The sequence below is a fragment of the Bombina bombina genome, chromosome 1 (assembly GCF_027579735.1).
Source record: "Bombina bombina isolate aBomBom1 chromosome 1, aBomBom1.pri, whole genome shotgun sequence".
NCBI classification, from domain to species: Eukaryota; Metazoa; Chordata; class Amphibia; order Anura; family Bombinatoridae; genus Bombina; species Bombina bombina.
The window spans coordinates 109,938,490-109,958,569 of NC_069499.1; the positions used below are offsets into that span (position 1 = coordinate 109,938,490).

The 20,080-nt window shown below is 39.1% G+C and overlaps 1 protein-coding gene across 1 annotated transcript in view; it reads left to right on the forward strand.

Annotated features, from left to right (window-relative positions):
- The window catches only part of EML5 (EMAP like 5), a 261,422-nt gene that overhangs the window by 238,976 nt on the left and 2,366 nt on the right, over positions 1–20,080 (forward strand). The window contains exons 27-29 of the mRNA XM_053710836.1: positions 2,123–2,221; positions 7,826–7,846; positions 13,112–13,285. Of these exons, the coding sequence (XP_053566811.1) occupies positions 2,123–2,221; positions 7,826–7,846; positions 13,112–13,285 (294 nt within the window). The remainder of the gene's footprint in view (positions 1–2,122; positions 2,222–7,825; positions 7,847–13,111; positions 13,286–20,080) is intronic.

A 20,080-nucleotide genomic window follows, 5' to 3' on the forward strand; every position in this document is an offset into this window, starting at 1 on the left:
GCGGCCGCCATTAAACCAGGTGCCAAAATCCCTGCTGTGACTTGAGCTGGAATTGAAGGAAGATATAGATTGTCCCAGGGTTTGAATATGTTATAGGTTTCAATCTGCACCTTATAGATTATAACATTTTTCTAAAATATTCTGGTCTTCCTCATAGCAAGATATGGCTGCAGTAGCTGATCTTCCAGATCAACACCCCCAGTTATTTATTATATTTAAGTCACGCTGGTTTTCTGATGACTTGATGTTTGCAGCGGACAATGACATTCATGAATTGTCATGAATTGTGGTGATCATTTGCACCTTTTTGTCCCTAAGTGTACATGCCAGCAGCTCCTCCTGGTGCAAAGCTGAGGTTGACCTAATTTTAACTGAGTGTCACACGATTCTTTTGGGAATCCATTTTGATTCTTTTCTTACAATCCCACAGGCCAAGGTGTCCACACAATAAAGGATGTGTGCAACAAAGGTTGACTTGTATAAAAATATCCATATATAAATGGTAGCCTTTGTTCAGAAAGGGGTTAAAGAGGTCCCATACTATTCTGGCACTGGTTCCCAGGAGGGTCAAGGTATCTGCCCTCATACCCCTTAAAAGTTCTCAGTGTACCCACTTTCGCTTTTACAAGGTTTCAAAATGTTATTCCAAAATTGGAACTTGAAGACAGGATGTACTGCGTAAACCCCAGTCTCCCCTTACATTTTAGTGGCAGATTTTTCTCGGGGTGTATCCTCTGCAAATTTATAATCTGTCATACCTGGAGTGATCTTTAGGGGCAAATGCTGCTAAAGGGCAACAGCATTTATACCTTACTCTGGATATTCTGGGGAATACAGGGTTTCTAAAATTGGATCTTTGGCCCTGTAAGAGAATATCGTGGTTTTGTTAACAACGCCCATACACCCCGGGTAAGGATGTAGAGGGGTTTTAGTTCCATTAGTAGGATGCCAGTACTTTAACTTAGCTATGTAACTTCTGGGGTACGGGTGGCATGTCACTTAGGTGGAGGACCAGCAGATACAGAGGCAGGGGCCTATGCCTCATAGCATGTGCCTCAGTAACATGTCTGAAGAAGGGACACAGTCTATGTCACTATTGTAACCTGCGTCAAACTCTGACACAGTATCATCTGACACTGTGACCAATGCCAGAATAACAATGGCCTCCTCAGTGGTGAGCCTACACTTCACAATTAACAAAAGTTTTCTGACTTGGCTGATATATTGTTCAATAGCAAGACAACAGAAATGTTGTGTTTACTGTTGCTTTAACTTAAAGGGACATGATACATAAATGTTGAAACACTTGAAAGTGATGCAGCAGTGTGTAAAAAAATAAAGATATTTTACCTCAAAATGTCCTAAGTATTCGCACCCCATTGTAAAGGACTTTAAGCAGCAAATCAGTATGCCTGTCCCAGGACTTGCAAGGTAGCGTGCCTCATGCACACGTTATTTCCCAATTCAGTTTAAGGAAGTTTACTATGAAGATTACAGTAAAAGAGTTCATGACCTCAGCACGGCAGATCCTGATTGGCTCCTATTCATTTCTTCCTCTTTTTTTTTTAACCTGCAGCTGGGCAGTAACTGAAATATTACTTTTTTATAGAACACTTACTTTGGTGAGCTGAGGAAATTGTGAGGTAAAATATCTTCCTTTTTTACATAGAGATGTTCAGGTGATATTTTTATGTCAGCTTTTTACAGTTATGCTGCATCACTTTTAAAGTTATTTAGCATATGAGTATTATGTCCCTTTAAACGTATCACCCAAAAACAAAACGCACAAAAAATAAATAAAGGAAAAGGAAGTAAACTTATTGGGTTCTTTATATGTTATTTAAATATTTATATTTTTCTTTATATTTTATTTTTATCTTTGTCAGTGTAGCAAACTGAGCTGATCTGATTTTGTTGAGCGTCTGTGTGTCTGCTAAATTTAGAACAGTTTCTACAGTTACTGTAGCAGTAAAATTGCAGTGAATATTTCTTTTTTACAATGCCTAGGAATTCATTATGCTTATAGGTTAATAGATTTGGGACATACCAATGCAAAATCGAAATTTGTTAATAGTCTGTGTTTAAGTATACGTATTTCTAACCCATATTTGACTGTTTTTAGGCTCTCAAAGTTTCTATCAAGAACATACAGATGACATTCTGTGCCTAACTTTAAACCAGCATCCAAAGTTCACCAACATTGTGGCAACTGGCCAAGTAGGTATGTTTGTATGTAAATCACCTTACTGTTGGGCATCTGAGCTCAATAATGTTTATTATTATTTTGTCATAAGTAAAACACATGCTCATGTTTGTCTAAAATCTTTCTTCCAACTTACAATCCCCACAAATACTGCAATTCTGCCACATATATGGAATAACGGAGAGGTCATGCTCATGCACATACGTGTTAAAGGGCTGTTAAAGTTGCTGTTCCTATCGAATAAAAGAGCTATAACAATTGACCAGTGAGAAAATGTTTCCAAGCAGCCTGTGAACAAACAGGGCTAGATTATAAGTGGTGCGCTAACATTAGCACGCCTGTGATATTGAAATATTGCGCCCGTGCTAACTTGCGCTCATAATACAAGTTGAAAGTAAATGCGATCGCACGAGTGCAAACTACATTTATGTATATGTATATATGTGTATAAAAATGTGTATATATGTTTATATGTATATATATATATATATACGCATATAAACACATATATACACAAGTATTTATACTTTAAAGCACTCAAAATACATGAAAAATACACTCAAATACATGAAAAATAATTTTTAATCAATTTTAATATTTAATAATGTTTTTTACTGTGTATTTACTGTAAATATTTTACATTCCAATGTTCTTCACTTTGGGGAAAATGTATTTTTAAATAGATATTCCTATATATATATATATATATATACAGGTGGCCCTCGTTTTACAACGGTTCAATTTACACCGTTTCAGAATAACAACCTTTTTTTCCAGTCATGTGACTGCTATTGAAAAGCATTGAGAAGCAGTGCATTGATTAAAATAGCCGGTAGGTGGAGCTGTCCGCTTGTGTTGCAGCAAAGCCAAGCAAGCTGAAATGAATTAGTTTAACCAGACCTGAGCTATCGAGCAGATTTCAAAGCAACAAGATCTTCCTGTCTATAAATCAGTCCAGATTGGAATGCATAGAAAGAACTGTTTGCAGAAAAAAATGCAAGTGAAGTCTGTGTTGTGTGATTATTTTATTAGGTTTATAATGCTGTTTAGCAAATGTTTTTGTTCATTTAACTTAGTTTAATTATATATTCTGTGTTGTGTGATTATTTTATTAGGTTTATAATGCTGTTTAGCATTTGAATTCTTCATTTCAAAGCTTTAAAAATAATGTATTAGGTGTTACTTATGACAATTTTGAGAGGGGCCTGGAACCTAACTCCTTCACTTACCATTGACTTACATTATAAACTGGGTTTCAATTTACAACGGTTTCGATTTACAACCATTCCTTCTGGAACCTAACCCCGGCGTAAACTGAGGGCTACCTGTATGTATATATATATATATATATACATATATATATATATATACCTAGATATATTCATATATATATATATATATATATATATATACACACAGTATATATATATAGAGAGAGAGAGAGACAGAGGGTCCGATTTACCAAGTTGCGGGCATCGCGGCCAATCGGCCGCTAGCAGGGGATGTCAATCAACCGATCGTATCTGATCAGGTTGATTACTGTCCACAGCCTCAGAGGTGGCGGACCAGTTAAGGAGCACTGCTTCTTAACTACTGTTTCCGGCGAGCCTGAAGGCTCGCATGGAAACGGCATCAGGGGCCATTCGGCCCTTGATAAATCGGCCCCCAAGAGAGAGAGAGAGAAAGAGAGATATATTTTACAAAAAAATACATAATATATATATATAGTTAAAAATAAATAGAACATTTTCTTCTATATGAAGAATATTGGAATGTAAAATATTCATAACTACCTTCAGGTTAGCGCAGTTGGTCTAATGTGTTGTGTTAGCGCTCGAGCAATAAGTGTTAGGTTTTTTTTCAGTTTGCTCGCTCTATTGAAGTCTTTGGGGAGAAGTAAAGGCGCTTGCGATATCAAAAGTCCTGAAGTTATAAGCGTTGGATTTCGCTAGCATGCTATCATTTTACTTTAAACTGAAAAGTTTACTTCTGGCGGTGTTTGCATGCAAGTAAGAAGCGCTAAATAAGGAGCCACTTATAATGTTGCCCACATTCAGCTAAACACAACGTTTTTTTAATACATTTAAGGGAGGCTGAAACCTCACATTTACTTTAATTGGTACCAATGTGATTTGGGACACAAATCGTTATATCTTTGTACTGCAAAACACTGGATTTCAACAGAAATTAAACTAAAGCTTGTTAGAATAGAATCTTAAAATTACCTATTTTTGAAAATTGTGATTACAAAGATCAACTGTCTATCTTAAAAAAAAAAAAAAAAAAAAAGATAAGTTGTTTGAGGATCTGACCATAGCTCCCTCTGACACATACTAATAAGGAATAATTAGAAATGTCTTCTTTTCTTTAATAGCTATTACTTATAGTGTTATTTAGATTAAAGAAAGAATACTTTTAAGGGGGGGGGGCAGTTAAGTCAAAATAAAACTCCCCTGATTCAGACAGAGCACATGATTTTAGACAGTTTTCTAATTTACTACTATTATCTAATTTGCCTCAATCTCATGCTATCCTTTGTTGAAAAGCATACATAGGTAGGTTCACATGCAGCCATGCACTACTGGGAGCTAGCTGCTGATTGGTGGCTGCACATACTGTATGTGCCTCTTGTTATTAGCTCACACCATCTATGTGTTTATCTTGCTTCCAGTAGTACATTGCAGCTCCTCCAACAAATTATACCTAGAGAATGAAGCAAGTTTGATAACAGGTTTATAAAATTATATTTTCTATCTGAAGCATGAAAGAAAAGTTTGGGGATTTATGTCCCTTTAATGTTCTCCATGTTAAATTGATTAGGAAATACAAAACCAATCCCAGAAAGTATATTTCATCCTTAGTATATCCCCTTAATACAGCACAATTTGTAATCAGAATAATCAGGGGTCAATTTCCCCTTTTTTTTGTAAAGACCGCTGCTCCATAACCTTTCCGCCTGCTCTGAGATTGCGGACAGAAATCAATTGATTGACACGCCTTGCTAGCAGCCGATTGGCCGCTAATCTGCAGGGGGCAGCATTGCATCAGCAGTTCACAAGAACTGCTGATGCAATAATAAATGCTGACATCGTATGCTGTCGGCATTTATCGATGTGCAGCGGACATGATACGCTACATTGTATCTGCTCGCACATTAATAAATTGACCCTTTGGAGTCTCTTCCTTCGTGCTGAGCTTCTTGATATTCATTCCTAGGTAGTCTAGCTCCAATAGTCTTTTCATTTGTATTCATTTTGTTAGACTCTTTTTTCCCTTGGATTTGTGTCCTAAATAATATCTCCCTGTGATATGGCTCACTCAGGCTCCTGACCTAATTCCATTGGAAGTCTTTCTCCTAGATACTATTTTTTTAGTATTTTTTATCTCGCAATCCTGCCATTTCTCCTTTAAAGAGACATAAAGGTTGAATTTGAAATACATTTCAGAGTTGATTGGAATACTATTTACAATATACTCACTTTTACAAAAATATTTATTTTAAAAGTTATCATTGTTTGACTATAGATCATACACCCAATAATATTATTACTAAGTCTGACTGTAGGCCACACCTGTCTATGCTCTGGGTTCTGGTGATGCAGAGGACACATTATTTACGTCCCTTTAACAATAATCCATATAAACTCCAGCTTTGTTTTTAATTACACAGCCAATGGGCCCTTCTCCTATAGTATGTTAAGTAGTTTTGGGTCTCCTAGCCTCCTTGTCTGTTTCCCTTGGAAGTATGTCTTCTACAGCTACTTCCCAGAACCACAGCCTCAATGGTAAGTCTTTTTGTTAGACTCTGTTCTTCAGTTCTTCAGGTAAGTATATTGTAGATAAGGGTGATATGTTAATTGAAACCAAATGTGGTAATTGATTAAGGGAAATGACTGCCAAGCTCTGCCCACTGATGACATCACAATCTGGGATGCATTAAAGGCTTCACTAGTTAGAAAAGTCTCACTAATTGGATTCAACAGACTGTCAATGCTATTCAGCAGAGTGCATAAATGCAGCCAAAATCATGATGTCATCAGTGGGCGGAGCTTGGCAGACATTTTAACGTGACCAGAAACAATAGTTATTTTAAAATAACTTTTTTACTGTTACTGCTGCATGTTATAGAAAGGGTGCAGGAGTATATTTGCAGCTTAATCTAAAGTAAGACTTTAAGCTGACTAAGGTGTAGACTGTCACTTTAAACAGCTTTTAATTTATATTTATTTCAGGCAAAAAAAAATATTGCTGTACTTTCATATGCACGATAGAGTATTTATAGGTTCAATATTCATTGAAACCCAAGAAACATAAATCACAAGTCATTCTGAATAATGGTCTGAATTCCAACCCATCAGGATTCCAATGCAAAAGCATGATTTGGCAGCTCAGCTAATTTCTTTACTTTTTTTTGTAAGTCATTCCAATCCATTATAGAAAAGCCTCTGTTCTACATAAGAAGTTTGTGCAGTTATGCGATCTAGTTGGTCTTTTCCCAATTCTCTCTGTCTATTTTCAAAGGGGGTAGGATGGGGTATTGAAAGGGTTAATTATTTGGTTCTCAGTTATACATGATAGGGCTACTTAAAGGGCCATAATACCCAAATGTTTAAACACTTGAAAGTGATGCAGTATAGCTGTAAAAAGCTGACTAGAAAATATCACCTGAACATCTCTATGTGAAAAAGAAAGATATTTTACCTCAAAAGTTTCTCAGTAGCCACATCCCATTGTAAAGGACTTCTAAGCAGCATATTAGTATGTCTGTCCAGGGACAGCCGAAGGGATGAGCCTCGTGCACTCTCATGTTATTTCCCTATTCAGTGTATGGAAGTTTACAATGAAATCTCATGAGAGTTAAGTCAAATCTCATGAGATCACAGTAAAAGAGTTCATGACCTCAGCACTGCTGATGCTGATTGGCTGCTGTTCATTTCTTCATTTATTTATTTTTTTACCTGCAGCTGGGCAGCAGCTGAGTATAACTTTTTACACAGAACCTACTCTGCTGAGCTGAGGAAGTTGTGAGGTAAAATATCTTCCTTTTTTACATAGAGATTCTCAGGTGATATTTTCCTGTCAGCTTTTTACAGTTATACTGCATCAGTTTCAAGTGATTTAGCATATGAGTATTATGTCCCTTTAATAGATGTAATAGATGTATGAAGAAGTTGCCTTTGTTCAGCTGTAAGTATTCTGCCTTTAAATATTTAAAAGGACAGTATACACCATTTTTCATATAACTGCATTTAAAGGGATACTAAACCCATTTTTTTTTCTTTAATGATTCAGATAGAGAATGCAATTTTAAGCAAGTTCTAATTTACTCCTATTATCAATTTTCTTTGTTCTCTTGCTATCTTTATTTAAAAAGCAGGAATGTAAAGCTGAGGAGCAGACCCATTTTAGGTTAAGCACCCTGGATTTAGCCACCAATAAGCAAGCATAACCCAGTTTCTGAACCAAATATGGTCCGGCTCCTAAGTTTTACATCCCTGCTGTTTCTTAGCAATGTCTAACCGGGACTACAATACAGGCCTCTCTGGCAGTGAAGGGGTTAACTTGGCGGCTGCCTGGTGGTTTGCTGCTCTCTGATTTTGACTCCTGTTTTGTTTGTTTTAGGTGATGCAGCTGATATGTCTGGTGAGTGAGAAACAGTAATAAAATTACTAACTACGCATGTGTGTGATGCAGTTATTCATACTAATTACTTTTACTGTCCATATTAGTGCTGCACACTCTACTCTATTGATGGGTGAGTTTTTAGTGGAATGCTCTATTCAAAGGGCACTGAAAGATGGATTAAAACAGCAATGCAGTGAAAGAGTTAATTGTAATATGCCTGCTGTTTGTTTTTTTGTTAGTTTGTTTCTTATTAAGATGTTGTATTTTAGTTAAGTTTAAACAAGTTTTCTTTTCTTTTTTTAAAAATGATTTCCCTGTAAATACAATGTATCAGTTTTGAACTTTGTTCTCCAACATAAATAGTAAGCGCTTATAAAATTAGAGGATGTTTTTAAGGTAGCAGGTTAGATTTTTTTTTTTTCTGGGGAACGGAAATTGTCAAACTGTTGCAAACATGTGTGTTGTATAGTGGTGACAAGATGAATCTGCAGCATGAGGATTTTTTTTATCTTAGTAGGCCTTACATGAAACAGCAGCCATTTTATTGTTGTTTTAGAATAATACATTTAATTATGCAGGAAATAACTGAGCTCTGTGTAGATACATATTAGGGACCCGATCGGATATGCAACGTCGCCTGCAAAAGCCGGCGACGCCGAAATTTGCGCTAGTTTGGTATCCTATATACGGCGTAACCTAGAATTTACGCCCGTATATTTCTGCCTTCGCCCGTAGTTTTTTGGGCCATAGGCAGGTATACCAAACCAGCGCAGTTTGGTATCCAGTATACAGTGTAAGGACTTACGTGGCGAAAATGGAGAAATCTTACTCCATTTTCACCTCGCCACAAAATGCAGCTGTAGTAAGCCTTACGCTGTCTATTGGAGCCCCGTAACTCCCTAAACTACCTGCTAAATAAAACCTAACACCTAATGCATGCGCAATGTCTATCTACATGTCAACCGCGATCCCCGCCGCAATCCCTAATAAAGTATTTAAGCCCTAAACCGCCACTCCCGGACCCCGCCGCCACCTAATAAAGTTATTAACCCCTAAACCGCCGCTCCCGGACCCCACCGCCAGCTATATTAAATCTATGACCCCCTAAAGTGAGCCCCTACCCCGCCGCCATCTATCTTGCCTACCCCCTAAAGTGAGCCCCTACCCCGCCGCCATCTATCTTACCTACCCCCTAAAGTGAGCCCCTACCCCGCCGCCATCTATCTTACCTACCCCCTAAAGTGAGCCCCTACCCCGCACCATCTATCTTACCTACCCCCTAAAGTGAGCCCCTACCCCGCCGCCATCTATCTTACCTACCCCCTAAAGTGAGCCCCTACCCCGCCGCCATATATCTTACCTACCCCCTTAAGTGAGCCCCTACCCCGCCGCGATCTATCTTACCTACCCCCTAAAGTGAGCTCCTACCCCGCCGCCATCTATTTGAAAAATATTAACCCCTAATTTAATCCCCCTACACCGCCGCCAGCTATATTAACTATATTAAACCTAATTATATTAGGGTTAATATAGTTAATATAGTTATTATATTATATATATTAACTATATTAACCCTAATTATATTAGGGTTAATATAGTTAATATCGTTATTATATTATATATATATTAAGTATAATACCCCTATCTAACTCTAACATCCCTAACTAAATTCTTATTAAAATAGATCGAATTAATATTAATATTATTAATTAAAATATTCCTATTTAAATCTAAATACTTACCTATAAAATAAACCCTAAGATAGCTACAATGTAATTAATAATTACATTGTAGCTATTTTAGGGTTTATATTTATTTTACAGGTAACTTGGTATTTATTTTAACTAAGTACAATAGCTATTAAATAGTTAATAACTATTTTATAGCTACCTAGTTAAAATAATTACCAATTTACCTGCAAAAGAAATCCTAACCTAAGTTACAAATACACCTACACTATCAATAAATTAAATAAACTACAAATATCTAAACTAAAATACAATAAAATAAACTAAACTAAATTACAAAAACAAACACTAAATTACAAAAAATAAAAAAAACATTACAAGATTTTTAAGCTAATTACACCTATTCTAAGCCCCCTAATAAAATAATAAAGCCCCCCAAAATAAAAAAAATTTCCCTACCCTATTCTAAATTAAAAAAGTTCACAGCTCTTTTACCTTACCAGCCCTTAAAAGGGCCTTTTGCGGGGCATGCCCCAAAGAAAACAGCTCTTTTGCATTTAAATAAACATACAATACCCCCCCAACATTACAACCCACCACCCACATACCCCTATTCTAAACCCACCCAAACCCCCCTTAAAAAACCTAACACTACCCCCCTGAAGATCTCCCTACCTTGTCTTCACCCAGCTGGGCGGAACTCTTCATCCGATCCGAGCGATGTCCAATCAAGCGGCAGTGAAGTCTTCTTCCATCCGGGCGATGTCTTCAATCAAGCGGCAGTGAAGTCTTGAACCAATCAGCCAATCGGATTGAACTTGAATCTGATTGGCTGATTCAATCAGCCAATCAGATTTTTCTACCTTAATTCCGATTGGCTGATAGAATCCTATCAGCCAATCGGAATTCGACGGACGCCATCTTGGATGACGTCATTTAAAGGTACCTCATTCCTCGTTCAGTCTTCGTGCAGGATGGATGCTCCGCGGCGGAGGAGCGAAGAAAGAAGATTGAAGATGCCGCTTTGCTTGAAGACATCGCCCGGATGGAAGAAGACTTCACTGCCGCTTGATTGGACATCGCCCGGATCGGATGAAGAGTTCTGCCCGGCTGGGTGAAGACAAGGTAGGGAGATCTTCACGGGGTAGTGTTAGGTTTTTTAAGGGGGGTTTGGGTGGGTTTAGCATAGGGGTATGTGGGTGGTGGGTTGTAATGTTGGGGGGGTTATTGTATGTTTATTTAAATGCAAAAGAGCTGTTTTCTTTGGGGCATGCCCCGCAAAAGGCCCTTTTAAGGGCTGGTAAGGTAAAAGAGTTGTGAACTTTTTAAATTTAGAATAGGGTAGAGAAATTTTTTTATTTTGGGGGGCTTTATTATTTTATTAGGGGGCTTAGAATAGGTGTAATTAGCTTAAAAATCTTGTAATCTTTTTTTTATTTTTTGTAATTTAGCGTTTGTTTGTTTTTGTAATTTAGTTTATGTTAGGTGTCCCCCCAGGGGGGTAAGTGTCAGGTCAGGCCGAAGCCATGGGGCCAGTGTACCACCTGAGGCATATGTAGATTACCTGATAAGGGCCCCTTAGAATGACTCAGACCACGCAGCATTATGATCGAAAGCCAATTCTGTTTATTGCACAGTGCAAGCCTTTCTTATAACAGCATACAGGGTTAAGGGGATGACACGTTAGGACCGCGTCATCTTATACAGTTATACAGAGCAAAATACAAGGTAAAGCTGGAACAGTAGTTTCTCATAACAATAATTACATAGTCATAATAGGCTAACATCTGCGGAGACAGCAAGGTTTCTGAACCATCTTATTCTGGGCGTAGGGCCAGGGTACATTGACAAGGCCGAACAGCTAAGGAAACTATCATAACATGCACATAGTTCTCACTACATAATAACCCAGTATAATAAAAGTCTAATCATTACAAAATGGATACTAATCATCACAAGATGGCTGCGAGGAACAAGATGGCTGTCATCAGGTTCATATTACCCCTAACAGTTTAGTTTATTTTATTGTATTTTAGTTTAGATATTTGTAGTTTATTTTATTTATTGATAGTGTAGGTGTATTTGTAACTTAGGTTAGGATTTCTTTTACAGGTAAATTGGTAATTATTTTAACTAGGTAGCTATTAAATAGTTATTAACTATTTAATAGCTATTGTACTTAGTTAAAATAAATACCAAGTTACCTGTAAAATAAATATAAACCCTAAAATAGCTACAATGTAATTATTAATTACATTGTAGCTATCTTAGGGTTTATTTTATAGGTAAGTATTTAGATTTAAATAGGAATATTTTAATTAATAATATTAATATTAATTAGATCTATTTTAATAAGAATTTAGTTAGGGATGTTAGAGTTAGATAGGGGTATTATACTTAATATATATATATATATATATATATAATATATAATAACGATATTAACTATATTAACTCTAATATAATTAGGGTTAATATAGTTAATATATATAATATAATAACTATATTAACTATATTAACCCTAATATAATTAGGGTTAATATAGTTAATATATATAATATAATAACTATATTAACCCTAATATAATTAGGGTTAATATAGTTAATATAGCTGGCGGCGATGTAGGGGGATTAGATTAGGGGTTAATGTGTTTAATATAGGCGGCGGCGGTGTAGGGGGATTAAATTAGGGGTTAATATTTTTCAAATAGATGGCGGCGGGGTAGGAGCTCACTTTAGGGGGTAGGTAAGATAGATGGCGGCGGGGTAGGGGCTCACTTTAGGGGGTAGGTAAGATAGATGGGGGCGGGGTAGGGGCTCACTTTAGGGGGTAGGTAAGATAGATGGCGGCGGGGTAGGGGCTCACTTTAGGGGGTAGGTAAGATAGATGGCGGCGGGGTAGGGGCTAACTTTAGGGGGTAGGTAAGATAGATGGCGGCGGGGTAGGGGCTCACTTTAGGAGGTAGGTAAGATAGATTGCGGCGGGGTAGGTAAGATAGATGGCGGCGGGGTAGGGGCTCACTTTAGGGGGTTATAGATTTAATATAGCTGGCGGCGGGGTCGGGGAGCGGCAGTTTAGGGGTTAATACATTTTTTATTGCTAGGATAGTGAGGGGGGATAGCGGATAGAGGGTAAGACGTGTCGGGCTATGTTTGGGAGGCGTGTTAGACAGTACTGGGGATTTAATACTTTAGTCAGGTTTTGTAGGCGCCGGCAGTTTCTAAAGTGCCGTAAGTCACTGGCGACTCCAGAAATTTGTACTTACGCAGATTTCTGGACATCGCTGGTTTGTCAAACTTACGTCACTTTAGCCTCTGACGGCGCCGTATATAGGATAGCTCGAGTTGCGAGCTGAAACTGTGGGCGGCGGGGGTTCCCTCGCTTGCGCCGCAAACTACGATCTATAGAATACTATAATTAATTATTTCACTTTATAGCTGTTTTAATCTCTCTGTGTCCCTTTAAGTATTTGCCACACAAAAGAAACTGGAGTTTAACAGGAGTGTATATAATCCCCCTTAACCCCTTTGCTGCTATAGGGGAGTAAATCAGAACTCACTGAATACTTCATATGCTTTTCTGTTTGTCTTTTCAGCAACAGCCCCTTCTATACACATATGGGATGCGATGGGCAAGCAGACCCTGTCTGTACTGCGCTGTTATCACTCCAAGGGTGTATGTTCTGTGAGCTTCAGTGCTACGGGCAAACTGCTCCTGTCTGTGGGGCTGGATCCTGAGCACACTATTACCATATGGAAGTGGCAAGAAGGTACAAAGAACCTCAATCTGATTGGTTAGAACATTATGTAACAAACATCTCTTGGGTAAAACTAAAATACCAGTGAAACATTACAGCTTTAAAGGGATATTAAAATATTTGTATTTTTTTCACTAGGTGGTGAGAGTCCATGAGCCATTACTCCTGGGACTTTAAAGGGATCGGAAAGTCAAAATTAAACTTGCTTGATTTCGATAGAGCATGTAATTTTAAGACACTTTTAAATTCACTTCTATTTTCAAATGTGCTTTGTTCTCTTGTTATCAATTTTTTTTTTTTTTTTAAAAGAATACGCACATATCCTACACTAGTGGGAGCTGCTGCTAATTTGTGCCTTACACATATTTGTCTTTTGTGATTGGCTAACTAGTTGTGTTCAACTAGCTGCCAGTAGTGCTATGCTGTTTCTTCAGCAAAGGATAACAAGAGAACAAAGCAAATTTGATAATGGAAGTAAATTTGAAAGTTGTTTAAAAATTGTATGTTCTATCCAAATCATGAAAGAAAATTTTGGGGTTTCCTGTCCCTTTAAAGGGACAGTCTAGACCCAATACTTATTCTTTATTACTTATTGTTACATACCAGACAAGCATATTGCAATGGGTTCCTCATCTATAAGCTTGTAAGAAGTACATTAAACTTTTAAATAATCATTGTTTGTTAGCAGGTGAAAATGGCCACAGAGCTCTGACCACAGCTTTCTTCTTGTCTAATTAGCTGTTTTCTTGTATGACAGTTTAGCAGTGCACGTTTATTATTTTCAGTTAGCTATTTCTAATTGCACATGCACGAATCAGCATGTGAGAGTAGGAAAACTTATTTAAGAGTTGATCATGATTGGAGAAACTTAACATACCAAAATATGTATGGAATAGGCGGTCCGAGCTTGGCGGCCATTTTCAGCTCCTAACAATGAATATTTAAATGTTTGATGTACTTCTTACAAACTTATAGATATGGGACCAGTTGCAGGATGCTTCTCTGGTACATAACAATAAGTAATCAAAATTGTGTATCGGGTAGGAGGATCCAAATATACTCAACATTCCAAGAGTTGTAATCCCTCTAACCTCTCTGGTATCCCAGTCTTATCTTTGCCTCCACAGGAGGAAGGTGAAAAATAGAAGTGCTCCAGGAATAGAAGAGAGGGGAGCATAGTACTGGGTAGTGACAGGCAAAAAAAAACAAGTTGTTTCTCTTGTTAAGTGTATCCAGTCCACGGATCATCCATTACTTATGGGATATTAACTCCTCCCCAACAGGAAGTGCAAGAGGATTCACCCAGCAGAGCTGCTATATAGCTCCTCCCCTAACTGCCATTACCAGTCATTCTCTTGCACCCAACGAATAGATAGGATGTGTGAGAGGACTGTGGTGATTATACTTAGTTTCATACCTTCAATCAAAAGTTTATTTTATAATAGCACCGGAGTGTGTTATTCCTTCTCTGGTAGAATTTGAAGAAGAATCTACCTGAGTTTTTCTATGATTTTAGCCGGAGTAGTTAAGATCATATTGCTGTTTCTCGGCCATCTGAGGAGAGGTAAACTTCAGATCAGGGGACAGCGGGCAGATTAATCTGCAAAGAGGTATGTAGCAGCTTATTATTTTCTGACAATGGAATTGATGAGAAAATTCTGCCATACCGATATAATGTAAACTCAGCCTTAAATGCAGTAGCAGCAACTGGTATCAGGCTGTCATGTATGTATATTTTACACTTCAGTATTCTGGGGAATGGCACTTCACTGGAATTATACTGTATGCATAAAACTTTAGCCTAATTTGCAGGGACTAGCAACAGGTTTTTTAATAACACTCAATTTATTAATGTTAAACGTTTTTTGCTGGCATGTAAAATCGTTTAATTTTCTGAGGTACTGGGTGAAAAAATGTTTTGGGCACTATTTTTTTCCACTTGGCAGTCGTTTTATTTAATTTATGACAGTTTACTGATCTCTCTCACTGTTATGTGTGAGGGGGAGGGGCCTTTTTTGGTGCTTTTGCTAAGCATCAAAAAATTCAGTCAGAAGTTTATTGTCTTCCCTGCATGATCCGGTTCATCTCTACAGAACTCAGGGGTCTTCAAAACTTGTTTTGAGGGAGGTAATCACTCACAGCAGAGCTGTGAGATTGTAGTTGACTGTGATAAAAAAAAAAAAAACGTTTATTTCTGTATTTTTTTTTTTTTTTTTTTTTCTGCTATCAGGGTTAGTTATCCGTTGCTAATGGGAGCAATCCTTTGCTAAAATTGTGTTTTTTACAAAGATTTGATGCTATAACTTTTCAGTTTATTAATTTTCAACTGTCATAACTTTTTCTGTGCTTCTTATAGGCACAGTACGTTTTCATATTATAGTAAATTACTTGAAAAGTATTTCCAAGTTGCTAGTTTATTTGCTAGTGTGTTAAACATGTCTGATTCAGAGGAAGATATCTGTGCTATATGTGCTAAAGCCAAAGTGGAGCCCAATAGAAATTTATGTACTAACTGTATTGATGCTACTTTAAATAAAAGTCAATCTGTACAAATTGAACATATTTCACCAAACAACGAGGGGAGAGTTATGCCGACTAACTCGCCTCACGTGTCAGTACCTGCATCTCCCGCTCGGGAGGTGCGTGATATTGTAGCGCCGAGTACATCTGGGCGGCCATTACAAATCACATTACAGGATATGGCTACTGTTATGACTGAAGTTTTGGCTAAATTACCAGAACTAAGAGGTAAGCGTGATCACTCTGGGGTGAGAACAGAGTGCGCTGATAATATTAGGGCCATGTCAGACACTGCGTCACAATTTGCAGAACATGAGGACGGAGAGCTTCATTCTGCGGGTGACGGTTCTGATCCAAACAAACTGGATTCAGATATTTCAAATTTTAAATTTAAGCTGGAAAACCTCTGTGTATTACTAGGGGAGGTGTTAGCGGCTCTGAATGATTGTAACACAGTTGCAATACCAGAGAAAATGTGTAGGTTGGATAAATATTTTGCGGTACCGGCGAGTACTGACGTTTTTCCTATACCTAAGAGACTTACTGAAATTGTTACTAAGGAGTGGGATAGACCCGGTGTGCCGTTCTCACCCCCTCCGATATTTAGAAAGATGTTTCCAATAGACGCCACCACACGGGACTTATGGCAAACGGTCCCTAAGGTGGAGGGAGCAGTTTCTACTTTAGCTAAGCGTACCACTATCCCGGTGGAGGATAGCTGTGCCTTTTCAGATCCAATGGATAAAAAGTTAGAGGGTTACCTTAAGAAAATGTTTGTTCAACAAGGTTTTATATTGCAACCTCTTGCATGCATTGCGCCTGTCACGGCTGCAGCAGCATTTTGGTTTGAGTCTCTGGAAGAGACACTTGAATCAGCTCCATTAGATGAGATTACACACAAGCTTAAAGCCCTTAAGTTAGCTAACTCATTTATTTCAGATGCCGTAGTACATTTAACTAAACTTACGGCTAAGAATTCCGGATTCGCCATTCAGGCACGCAGAGCACTGTGGCTAAAATCCTGGTCAGCTGACGTTACTTCTAAATCTAAATTGCTTAATATACCTTTCAAAGGGCAGACCTTATTCGGGCCCGGGTTGAAAGAAATTATCGCTGACATTACAGGAGGTAAAGGCCATGCCCTGCCTCAAGACAGAGCCAAACCTAAGGCTAGACAGTCTAATTTTCGTTCCTTTCGTAATTTCAAAGCAGGAGCAGCATCAACTTCCTCTGCACCAAAACAGGAAGGAGCTGTTGCTCGCTACAGACAAGGCTGGAGACCTAACCAGTCCTGGAACAAGGGCAAGCAGGCCAGGAAACCTGCTGCTGCCCCTAAGACAGCATGAATCGAGGGCCCCCGATCCGGGAACGGATCTAGTGGGGGGCAGACTTTCTCTCTTCGCCCAGGCTTGGGCAAGAGATGTCCAGGATCCCTGGGCGTTAGAGATCATATCTCAGGGATACCTTCTAGACTTCAAATTCTCTCCCCCAAGAGGGAGTTTTCATCTGTCAAGGTTGTCAACAAACCAAATAAAGAAAGAGGCGTTTCTACGCTGCGTACAAGATCTTTTATTAATGGGAGTGATCCATCCGGTTCCGCGGTCGGAACAAGGACAAGGGTTTTACTCAAATCTGTTTGTGGTTCCCAAAAAAGAGGGAACTTTCAGGCCAATCTTGGATTTAAAGATCCTAAACAAATTCCTAAGAGTTCCATCGTTCAAAATGGAAACTATTCGGACAATTTTACCCATGATCCAAAAGGGTCAGTACATGACCACAGTGGATTTAAAGGATGCTTACCTTCACATACCGATTCACAAAGATCATTACCGGTATCTAAGGTTTGCCTTTCTAGACAGGCATTACCAGTTTGTAGCTCTTCCATTCGGGTTGGCTACGGCTCCGAGAATCTTCACAAAGGTTCTGGGTGCTCTTCTGGCGGTACTAAGACCGCGAGGAATTGCGGTAGCTCCGTACCTAGACGACATTCTGATACAAGCTTCAAGCTTTCAAACTGCCAAGTCTCATACAGAGTTAGTACTGGCATTTCTAAGGTCGCATGGATGGAAGGTGAACGAAAAGAAGAGTTCTCTCTTTCCACTCACAAGAGTTCCCTTCTTGGGGACTCTTATAGATTCTGTAGAAATGAAGATTTACCTGACAGAAGACAGGTTAACAAAGCTTCAAAATGCATGCCGTGTCCTTCATTCCATTCAACACCCGTCAGTAGCTCAATGCATGGAGGTGATCGGCTTAATGGTAGCAGCAATGGACATAGTACCCTTTGCACGCCTACATCTCAGACCGCTGCAATTGTGCATGCTAAGTCAGTGGAATGGGGATTACTCAGACTTGTCCCCTACTCTGAATCTGGATCAAGAGACCAGAAATTATCTTCTATGGTGGCTTTCTCGGCCACATCTGTCCAGGGGGATGCCATTCAGCAGGCCGGACTGGACAATTGTAACAACAGACGCCAGCCTACTAGGTTGGGGCGCTGTCTGGAATTCTCTGAAGGCTCAGGGACAATGGAATCAGGAGGAGAGTCTCCTACCAATAAACATTCTGGAATTGAGAGCAGTTCTCAATGCCCTTCTGGCTTGGCCCCAGTTAACAACTCGGGGGTTCATCAGGTTTCAGTCGGACAACATCACGACTGTAGCTTACATCAACCATCAGGGAGGGACAAGAAGCTCCCTAGCAATGATGGAAGTATCAAAGATAATTCGCTGGGCAGAGTCTCACTCTTGCCACCTGTCAGCAATCCACATCCCGGGAGTGGAGAACTGGGAGGCGGATTTCTTAAGTCATCAGACTTTTCATCCGGGGGAGTGGGAACTTCATCCGGAGGTCTTTGCCCAAATACTTCGACGTTGGGGCAAACCAGAGATAGATCTCATGGCGTCTCGACAGAACGCCAAGCTTCCTCGTTACGGGTCCAGATCCAGGGATCCGGGAGCGGTTCTGATAGATGCTTTGACAGCACCTTGGACCTTCGGGATGGCTTATGTGTTTCCACCCTTCCCGATGCTTCCTCGATTGATTGCCAGAATCAAACAGGAGAGAGCATCAGTGATTCTAATAGCGCCTGCATGGCCACGCAGGACTTGGTATGCAGATCTAGTGGACATGTCATCCTGTCCACCTTGGTCGCTACCTCTGAAACAGGACCTTCTGATCCAGGGTCCCTTCAAACATCAAAATCTAATTTCTCTGAAGCTGACTGCTTGGAAATTGAACGCTTGATTTTATCAAAACGTGGTTTTTCTGAGTCAGTTATTGATACCTTAATACAGGCTAGGAAGCCTGTTACCAGAAAGATTTACCATAAGATATGGCGCAAATACTTATATTGGTGCGAATCCAAGAGTTACTCATGGAGTAAGGTTAGGATTCCGAGGATATTGTATTTTCTACAAGAAGGTTTAGAAAAGGGTTTATCCGCTAGTTCCTTAAAGGGACAGATTTCAGCTCTGTCCATTCTTTTACACAAACGTCTGTCAGAAGTTCCGGACGTTCAAGCTTTTTGTCAGGCTTTAGCTAGGATCAAGCCTGTGTTTAAAACTGTTGCTCCACCATGGAGTTTGAACTTAGTTCTTAATGTTTTACAGGGGGTTCCGTTTGAACCCCTTCATTCCATTGATATCAAGTTGTTATCTTGGAAAGTTCTGTTTTTAATGGCGATTTCCTCGGCTCGAAGAGTCTCTGAGTTATCTGCCTTACATTGTGATTCTCCTTATCTGATTTTTCATTCAGACAAGGTAGTTCTGCGTACTAAACCTGGGTTCCTACCTAAGGTGGTCACTAACAGGAATATCAATCAAGAGATTGTGGTTCCATCTTTGTGTCCTAATCCTTCTTCGAAAAAGGAACGTCTGCTACACAATCTAGATGTAGTCCGTGCCCTGAAATTTTATCTACAGGCAACTAAGGATTTTCGACAAACGTCTTCCCTGTTTGTCGTTTATTCTGGTCAGAGGAGAGGTCAAAAAGCTTCGGCTACCTCTCTCTCCTTTTGGCTTCGTAGCATAATACGGTTAGCCTATGAGACTGCTGGACAGCAGCCTCCTGAAAGAATTACAGCACATTCTACTAGAGCTGTGGCTTCCACTTGGGCCTTTAAGAATGAGGCTTCTGTTGAACAGATTTGCAAGGCTGCAACTTGGTCTTCTCTTCATACTTTTTCCAAATTTTACAAATTTGACACTTTTGCTTCTTCGGAGGCTGTTTTTGGGAGAAAGGTTCTTCAGGCAGTGGTTCCTTCCGTATAAAGAGCCTGCCTGTCCC